The sequence below is a fragment of the Bison bison genome, unplaced genomic scaffold (assembly GCF_000754665.1).
Source record: "Bison bison bison isolate TAMUID 2011002044 unplaced genomic scaffold, Bison_UMD1.0 scf7180017864063, whole genome shotgun sequence".
NCBI lineage: Eukaryota > Metazoa > Chordata > Mammalia > Artiodactyla > Bovidae > Bison > Bison bison.
The window spans coordinates 6,688,053-6,698,013 of record NW_011494635.1 but is presented as its reverse complement, the minus strand read 5'-3'; the positions used below and the strand labels follow the sequence as shown (position 1 = coordinate 6,698,013).

The 9,961-nt window shown below is 48.3% G+C and overlaps 1 protein-coding gene across 1 annotated transcript in view; it reads left to right on the top strand.

Annotated features, from left to right (window-relative positions):
* Positions 1-9,961, top strand: part of PFKP (phosphofructokinase, platelet) — a 54,344-nt gene that overhangs the window by 18,588 nt on the left and 25,795 nt on the right. Inside the window, 1 exon segment of the mRNA XM_010836403.1 lies at positions 2,052-2,129. Coding sequence (XP_010834705.1) covers positions 2,052-2,129 — 78 coding nt within the window.

Below are 9,961 nucleotides of genomic sequence, written 5' to 3'. Positions count from 1 at the left end.
GAGCTTCAGCTTTAGCATCAGTCCTTCCAATGAATATTCAGGACTGATTTCCTTTAGGATTGACTGGTTAGATCTCCTTGCAGTCCAGGGGACTCTCAAGAGTCTTCTCCAGCACCACAGTTAGAAAGCATCAGTTCTTCAGTGCTCAGCCTTCTTTGTGGTCCAGCTCTCACATCCATACATGACTACTGGAAAAACCAAACCATAGCCTTTTACCGACCTTTCCCATCTATCACCTATCAATTACCTCCTACCTAGCTCGCCCATCACCTGCCCCCTGTGATCTATCCACCATCTGCTAGCTGCCTGTCTGTCCTCTGTTTTTCATATTCTGTGGAAACAAGCTCCCTGGAGTCCCTTGGAAGGGGAGAGGGCCTGGTTTTTCATCCGCTCCTGGAGCAGCAGGGTGCCCTGCAGGACAGCGCCTGCCTCAGGTAGCTGACATACCAGGACACAACTGAAATAGCACCTCTGATAAGCACTCCCTCTCCTTGAGAAGGCCTGGATCGCATCACACTCAGGCTTATCACCCTCGCCTTCCAGGGTGACAGCCGCCCTGGGCTCAGGGCTTTCAATGGAGAAGGCTAAAAATGTACACCCTCTGTGGTTTCCAGAAAGAAAGAAGGGAGATGGGGACAAAAAGATAAAAGTGATCCTTAGAGTTGGCCCGAGATGTGTCTGGAGGAAATGCCACTTCTTCAGCATGAAGGCAGGGCTGTGGGTACCCCTGACCCAGCCTGTCCTGAGGCCGGGGGAGCATCGTCATGTGTGTAACCCTAGACTAGACACATACGTGCAGGTGTATGTGTATTTATGTACAGTATTGATGTATAATGTGCTATATATAATGTGTGTAATTATACTGTCTATGATGAAATGAAAGTGTTAGTCGCTCAGTCGTGTCCGACTCTGTGCGACCCCATGGACTGTGGCCCACAGGCTCCTCTGTCCATGGAATTCTCCAAGCACAGATACTGGAGTGGGTTGCCATTCTTTCTCCAGGGGATAGAAATCCACAACAATAATTACTATAAACTTTTCTAAACAGCCAATACCTTTTCCCTTTCAGGGGTAAAATGCCCTGGAAAGTGAGTCACGTAGACAGAGGTGCACGTGAACATTTCCGTCGTTGTTGATCTTATATATTCTGTGGGGAAAATGGGCTGCATTTAGAGTTGAAAAGTCATTGTCTCTGGTCTTCCGGCCAAACGTTCATGGCTGTCCAGACCTGCTTGCGGCCTCCCTCGGGGTCGTGAGCTGGCACCAGCCCCAAGGTGAGGCGGATGGGGGTGGGTGGCATCAGCTGTGCCTTCAGACCCTGTTCCCGTGCCTGGAGAGTTGCGGGTTATCTGGCGGCTGGAGGCCCTCCCGGGTTACCGAGCGGATGTGTTCCTGTACTCCGTGTGGTCGACACCACTGTTCTCAGCAAGTGTGTGTGGAATCACCAGTGGTGTTGGGGTTATTCCGTCCCTTTTCAATGTCTCGGGAGCCAGCAGACAGCAGGCAGAATGCTCTGTCTCTGCAGCAGCCTGGATTAGTCTGGGCAGCATTCTCGTTACTGGAGATGACATTTGAGGGGCCCTCTCACAGTTCTGCACCTGGGAAGGGCATTTGAGGGGCCGTCTCACAGTTCTGCACCTGGGAAGGGCATTTGAGGGGCCGTCTCACAGTTCTGCACCTGGGAAGGGCATTTGAGGGGCCGTCTCACAGTTCTGCACCTGGGAAGGGCATTTGAGGGGCCGTCTCACAGTTCTGCACCTGGGAAGGGCATTTGAGGGGCCGTCTCACAGTTCTGCACCTGGGAAGGGCATTTGAGGGGCCGTCTCACAGTTCTGCACCTGGGAAGGGCATTTGAGGGGCCGTCTCACAGTTCTGCACCTGGGAAGGGCGTTAGCATCACCCCTGTTACTCAGGTCATGCTGTCTCCTGAGCTCCGGGCTCCTAGAGACTCGGCTCCATTGTCGCTGGCGTTTCTGTTTTACATCACTCATGGATCAGTTAATGTGTCAGCTCAGTTGAACCTGGCCTTAACGCTGTCCTTTCCTCCTCAGGGCTACCAGGGCATGGTGGACGGTGGCAGCAACATTGTGGAAGCCGACTGGGAGAGCGTGTCCAGCATCCTGCAAGTGGTACGTGCTGCGCTCGTCCCGCTCGGTTCTCTGAGTTCTCTCTGGTCTGAAACCTCTCCTGCTTGTGTTCCAGGAGCACTTAAAACAGGTGAATGTGCTGCCTGGCATCATGGAAAGAATATGTTCTTAATTTTCCATTTAATTTTTTTTTGAAAAAAGCTTTGCACACTGAGGAATTATCCTTGCAAGAACAAGTTGTGTTTGATGGCGAGTGGTACTTGTCGGGGATCTTTTTTTTTTTAAGAGCAGATCAGTGTTGAGACAGTTTTGGTTTGTTGGTGCTGCGTGTTTAGTGGTGCATCTCTTTGCCTGTTGGGTTTGGGGTGCCATTTGGCATCAGTGACCGTGGCCTGGGAAGGCCCCTGACCAGCAGCCTCTGAGGGCTGTGGCTTTAGTGGGGACACAGCATCTCCCCTGACTCAGGGCTGACCTCTTTGGCATGTGCAACAATGAGGTAATTCCGACTGCAGGCGAAACAGCTCTTACATGGAATTGTAAAGAAGCCTGCCCGAATATGTCACGCCCAATAAATTCCAGGAACAATGCAGCTCAGTGAAGGCTCCAAGTCGATTAAGAAATAAAGAGATTATGTGGAAAGAATGGGCTTCATGGCAAGTGTTTTACTTGCGGTTTGATCTTTTGAAATGTTTGTGTTAATATTAATCTGTGTCTTGAGTTTTTTAGACTTTTTATTGGCACACAGTTGTTCTACAGTGTTGTGCTTCTGCTGTGCAAAGTGAATCAGTTATAGTATGTATACACGGACCCCCTCTCTTTGGGGTTTCCTTCTCATTCAGGTCACCAAGAGCACTGAGTAGAGTTCTCTGTGTTATACAGTAGGTTCTCAATAGTTACTTTAAACATGGTATCAGTATCGTATATGTGTCAATCCCAGTCTCCCAGTTCATCTCCCCCTCCCTCACCGTAATCATAAGTTTGTTCACCACACCTTGTCCTATTTCTGCCTTGCAAATAAGTTCATCTGTATCATTTTTCTAGATTCCTTGTATAAGCAATACTGTATTTGTTTTTCTCTTTCTGACCTCACTCTGTAATACAATCTCTAGGTCCATCCACTTGTCTGCAGATCACATTATTTCATTGCAGCTTATGGCTGACTATATTCCATTGTATATATGTACCACATCTTTATCCATTCTTCTGTAGATGGACATTTAGGTTGCTGCAATGAAAATCGGGCATGTGTCTCTTTGTGAATTAATATCTTTTCCCCAAATAACGCCTAGTTGTGGGATTGCCCTATCGCACGGGAACTCTGTTTTTCATTTCTTCAGAAACGTCCAGAATGCTTTCCACGGTGGCTGCACCCGCTTACACCCCACCGAGAGTGTAGACAGACCCCCATCCCCCAGGCCCTCTGCAGCACTTATTCTCTGTAGATCTCTTTGGTGCCGGCAGTCCTGAAAGGTGTGAATGGCACCTCACTGTAGTTTCCATTTGCGGATGTGGAGTATCTTACCATGCTCTTTTTATTTGGTGAGTATCATTGGCTTCCTTCTCCTTCTCCAGGAGAAGGAAATGGCAACCCACTCCAGTGTTCTTGCCTGGAGAATCCCAGGGACGGGGGAGCTGGTGGGCTGCCGTCTATGGCGTTGCACAGAGTCGGACATGACTGAAGCGACGTATCAGCAGCAGCAGCATTGGCTTATTGGAAGTCAGCCCTGTTGTGATCTCTTCTGATGATTTTCTCCAGGAAATATATTGAACACAGGTCTCATTTCCAGCCTCGATGATTCTTGAACATGGAGACCCCAGCAGTGCCTATTTTCAAGGTGTTGTTACAAACAGCGGTCACAAGGCAGCAGCATTTCTCCACGCCCAGCGCTGGTTTCTCAGGAAGCTGACCTTAGGGAAAGTCCTGTTCCTGGTCGTCCCTTAGAGTGAATATGTCAGAGGAAACACCCAAGGCTGTGTCTCCTGACTTCTCTCCCTTACCCTTTGTCCCCTGAACACCTCCCCATTCCTGCAACAGCAGTCTGGGGAGGGTGCTGTCATCCGTGGGTTGGGGGGGCCCTCAGGAAGGAGGCTGGAGGTGGGAACCCCACCGGCAGAGCCATGGAGCCCAGGGAACTGTCCAGAGCACCTGCAGCCCTGAGGCCGCCCCTTCCTGTCGGGGCAGGAGGCCTGGACTCTGCAGGAGAGACCGCCCCCCGCATCTGAGACTGCAGCTCGTGCAGAGTGTCCACTGGGGAGGGCTTGTGGGCCAGCATGTCGTCATGTCGTCCCGCTCCCTCAGCCCAGGACGGTCCAGCCTGGGGACCCAAGTGCTCGGGCTCCAGGGGTGTGACCCCAGCCCGGGTCACCAAGGCCTGAGGGGGCAGAGCCTGCGTTTCTCTTTTTTTTCCTTTTTTCATGTTAATGTTTGTTCTGAATGGGGGTATATAGGTGATCTACAATGTTGTATGGCTTGTTTTTTAAGGTGTACAGTAACTTGATTCACTTGTACATAGTTATGTACGTGTTATTCTGGGTCTCTTCCCATGTCTGTTATTACAGACTGTTGAGTAGGGTTACTTGTACTGATCAGTCGGTTTTTGCTGACTAACATAAACACACTAGTATTTATAAAATGATCTCAACCTAACTTCTTCCTGGCCAGCACCTTTTCCTTTTAGCAGCCATAGGTTGCTTTTGTAAGTCTGTGAGGCTGCTTCTGTTTTGTGAAGAAGTCACTTGTGTCTGAGTTTTGATGTAACCAGGAGTGTACACGGCGTATGACTTTCCCTGTCTCTGTGACTTTCCCTGTCTCTGTGACTTCACTTAGTGTGATCAGCTCTACTTCCTTTCTCGTGGCTGGGCGTGGCAATATTTCATCTCTTCCTTGGGGCTGAGTACATTGCATTCTGTATCTGTACCCCATCTCGTGTGTCTGTTCGTCTGTCCGTCGGCACTTAGGTTGCTTCGCTTACTTGGCTGTCGTACATAGTGCTGCCATGATCACTGGGGCCCAGGTGCCTTGGTCTGGATCTCGCCCCAGCCTGGGAAAGCTGGATCACAAAGGACTTCGGTGCTCAGCTTTCTAAAGACCTTCCCTGCGGTCCCCGCAGTACAGGCACTGATTTACCTTCCCACCAGCAGTGTAGAAGGGTTTCCCTAATCCACACCCTCTTTTGCAGATTTTTTGTGATAGCTGTTCTGACAGGTGTAAAGTGATACCTCATTGGACTTTTGACTTGCATTTCTCGAATAATCAGTGATGCTGACCGTCTTTTCCCCGCCTTTATGGCCATCTGTGTGCCTTCTTGGCAGAAATGTCCCTTTAGATCTTTGGTCCATTTGTCTTTGCATATTGTTTTTGTTGTTACTGAGTTGCATCAACTGTTTGTATGTGCTGGAGACAAATTCTTTGGGGGTAATATCATTTTGCAAATATTTTTTTTCCCAGTTTGATGGTTGTCTTTTTTATGGTTTCCTTCCTGTGCAAACTCTTTGAAGGGTAATTAGGTCCTGTATGTTGATTTTTGTTTTATTTTCATGATTCTGAGTTGTGGATCCATAAAGAACTTGCTGCCATAAATTTCAAAGTGTGTGCTGCCTGTATTTTTCTCAAGACTTCTTATCGGATCCTTACATTTAGATCTTTCATCTATTCCAAGTTAATTATCGAATGCAGCGTTAAGGGATCCTCGAATTTCATCCTGTTTGTAACTGTTTAAGGACCTGTACACTGTCTGCCCTTTGGCACTTCCCAGTGTAGGTTCCCAGCTTCCTCGTAGATGGGTTCTGTTTCCTCCACACCTTCTGCAGCAGCTCTTCTTGGCAGGCTTTTTGCCAATGGCCATTCTGACCCGTGTGAGGTGATGCCTTGTTGTAATTTTGATGTGCGTTTCTCAAAAATTTTAAACGATGTTGAAATCTTTTCTTGTGATTTTTTTTTTAAACAGCGTGAGTGGCCCTTACCTCTTGTGGTTGGCGTCTTGAAGGTTTGCCCTGTGTGAATTCTATTTCGGTGACTACCCCCAGGACATTTGTGGAGGGCAGGTGGTATTTTTTTTAACTAACAGCCCCTTGAGGTAAAAGTAACTCAGTGGTGTCTGACTGTTTGCAAGCCCATGGACCGTAGCCTGCCAGGTTCCTCTGTCCATGGAATTCTAAAGGCAAGAATACTGAGTGGCTTGCCATTTGCTTCTCCAGGGGATCTTCCTGACCCAGGGATCCAACGTGGATCTCCTGCTTTGCAGGCAGATTCTTCACCATCTGAGCCATCAGGGAAGCCTACTATTAACAGACATTTCTAAGTATAAAGACAGGTCAACTTAAAAAGTATCAGCAGATACATGCTTGACTTTATCTTATCATCAATAGTACATTAGAATATGTAATAAATCCATGCACCTTTTCCAAAGGAATACCCGAGACAGAAGTAGCAATAAAGTTATAAGTGACAGTCATTAATCAGGTGAAATAATTTGGATGAAGCATCTCTCTCTCTGAGAGATGGGGACTGGGCAAGCCCCTCAGGCCTGTGTCACTAAGAGCCCATCTGCACGGGTTTTGAAGTTGTTGTTACCAGGTGGCAGTATCTTCATTTTTATATTCTGTTAGAGTAGGGTTGATTTCCAATGCAGTGTTGGTTTTAGGTGGTACAGGACCTTCATTTAGTAATCATAGATAGACCTGTGTCTAGTACTCTTGCCTGGAGAATCCCATGGATGGAGGAGCCTGGTGGGCTGCAGTCCATGGGGTCGCTAAGAGTCGGACGCGACTGAGTGACTTAGCTTTCACTTTTCACTTTCATGCATTGGAGAAGTCAGTGGCAACTCACTCCAGTGTTCTTGCCTGGAGAATCCCAGGGATGGTAGAGCCTGGTGGCCTGCCGTCTATGGGGTTGCACGGAGTCGGACACGACTGAAGCGACTTAGCGGCAGCGGCAGCAGCAGCAGACCTGTGTCTGTTCTCTATGGGGTTCTTTTCCCATGTAAGTTGTATTGTGTTCAGTACAGTTCCCTGTGCTCTGCAGTAGGTCGTCTTTGATCATCTATTTGATACATAGTATGTGTATGTGTGAATCTTAACCTCCTAGTTTATCCTTCCACCTAGGTTTTTATTAATAACCATAAGTCTGTTTTCTAATGCTGTCTTTCTGTGTAAGTTAGTGCTCTTGTGTGGATTTATTCATTTCCCCTGTAAAAGACAGGATGCTTGTCCTGCTCTGGGTTACATCAGCTCACATGGACATATGTACATGTTCTCATCCCTCAGTTGATTCTTGCTTCTGCTAATGGCATTTTCCTCATTTATATGACTAAGCGTACTCTATGGTGCAGAGGTTGCACTTAGACTTCATTTTTCCGTTGCTGGACCTGTTGGTGGATTCAGTGTCTTGGCTCTTGTAAAGAGTGCTGCCCTGAAGACAGGGTGCACGTGTCATTTTGCATGGCAATTTCTTGTATCTAAGCCCAGGGCTGGGATTACTGGCTCCTGTAGGTTTTCTTAAGGAACCTACATGCTGTTCTCATAAAGGCTGCACGTGTTTACACCCCACGAAGAATGGAGGTGGATTCTCCGTTCCCCCAGGCCCTCTGCAGCATTTGTCTCTGTAGATCTTTTTAGTGATGGCCCTTCTGACAGATGTGAGGTGAATCCTCATTGTGGTTTTCAGTTGCGTTTCTGTGTTGATAACTGAGGGGGGTGGAATCTTACCATGCTCTTTTTATTTGTGTGAGCACGGTTTACCTCTTGACATTGGCTTCTTGAAAACCAGCCCTGTTGTGAAATCTTTTCTGATAATTTACCCAGGGCATTTGTTGAGGGCAGGTGTCCTTTCCAGCCCCAAGGCCTCTAGAACATTAAGAGCCCAGCAGGGCCTATTTTCCAGAGAAGGCAATGGCACCCCACTCCAGTACTCTTGCCTGGAAAGTCCCATGGGCGGAGGAGCCTGGTGGGCTGCAGTCCATGGGGTCACCAAGAGTCGAACACGACTGAGCAACTTCACTTTCACTTTTCACTTTTATGCATTAGAGAAGGAAATGGAAACCCACTCCAGTGTTCTTGCCTTGAGAATCCCAGGGACGGGGGAGCCTGTTGGGCTGCCATCTATGGGGTCTCACGGGGTCGGACACGACTGAAGTGACTTAGCAGCAGCCCCAGCAGCAGGGCCTATTTTCAAGGTGTTGTTACAAAAAGGGCCACAAGGCGGCAGCATTTCTCCATGCCCAACTCTGGTTTCTCAGGAAGCTGGCCTGGTCAATTTAGAGTTGAACGTGTCAGAGGAAACACCCAAGGCTGTGTCTCCTCACTTCTACCCCTTACCTTTTGTCCCCTGAAAACCTCCCCATTCCTGCAACAGCAGTCTGGGGAGGGTGCTGTCATCTGTGGGTTGGGGGGGGCCCTCAAGAAGGAGGCTGGAGGTGGAAACCCCACCAGCAGAGCCATGGAGCCCAGGGGACTGTCCAGAGCTCCTGCAACCCTGAGCCCACCCCTTCCTGTGGGGAAGGCCTGCAGCTCATGCAGAGGGTCCATTGGGGAGGGCTTGTGGGCCAGCATGTTGTCCCGCTCCCTCAGCCCAGGATGGTCCAGCCTGGGGACCCAAGTGTTTGGACTCCAGGGATGTGACCCCAGCCTGGGTCACCAAGGCCTGAGGGGGACAGAGCCAGCATTTATTTCTTCTTTTACTGTTTGTTTGAATGGGAGTATATAGGTGATTTACCATGTGGTGTGGTTTTTTCAGGTGTACAGCCACTTGATTCACTTGTACTTAGTCATATATATATATATGTTTTTCTGGTTCTCTTCCCATATCAGTTATTACTGAGTGTTTTATAGGGTTCCTGCGCTATACAGTTGGGTTTTTTTGATTAATACATACACACCATTATTTATCAAATAACATTAACCTGCTAGTTTCTCCCTGCCCACCACCTTTCCTTCTTGATAACCATACGTCTGTGAGGCTGGTTCTGCTTTCTGAAGGAGTTCATTTGTCACCGTTTTAGAGTCCACTTGGTCGTGGTACCTTGGAGTTTCGTCTTTCTGATTCTCACTTCACTTAGTACGGTGATCCTGAGATTGCACGTGCTCCTGCCGATGGCACGCTTTCGCTCTTTTCCATGGCTGAGTCATGTTCCGTTGTGTACATGTATCACTTGTTTTTATCCCCTCATCCGTTCATGGAAGTTTGTTTACTTCCCTGTCTTCGCTGTTGTAAAGCTGCTGCTGTGCCTGTCTGGGTGCATGGTTTTCTCCAAGTCTGGTTTTTTCCTCATATGCTCTTAAGAGTGGGACAGCCAGATCACAGGGCAGCTCTGTTTGTTTATATTAATGCCTTCTAAATGCACTTCCATATTGCTGTTACCAGCTACATCCACCAGCATCATTAAAGGGTCCGCTGTTCTTACCCGACAGTGTACTTCTGCGGATTTTTAATAGTGTCCTTTTCCATTTCTCTGAGGTGATACCTCATTGTCATTTTGATCTTCTCATCTCTGATAATTTCCCATATCGAGCCATTCCTCATGTGCTTTAACATTGGGAACTGTATGTAGCTGATATTTTTTTCTTGACAGTTTGCCCTGTTTTTAATTATTTTTAATCAGTTACCCCTGGATTTTTTGAGGGCAGGTGTTACTTAGAGCCCAGCAGTCCTTCTTTGTGGATATTAAGTGTCCCTAAGCAGTAATTTTCTGATTGCTCCTGTGGGGAATGGCCAGAACTCAGATTTCTCTCTGGCACTTGTGGTGAGCCCGACTAAGAAGGGGAGCCTTGTTACCTAGGGCTGCTGGACACGGGGTTTCTCTGGCCATGGCTTGTGACTGGCCCTGGCCCACCTTAGGCTCAGAGAGTGTGCAGGGGTCCCCCCGCCCCCCCCGGGC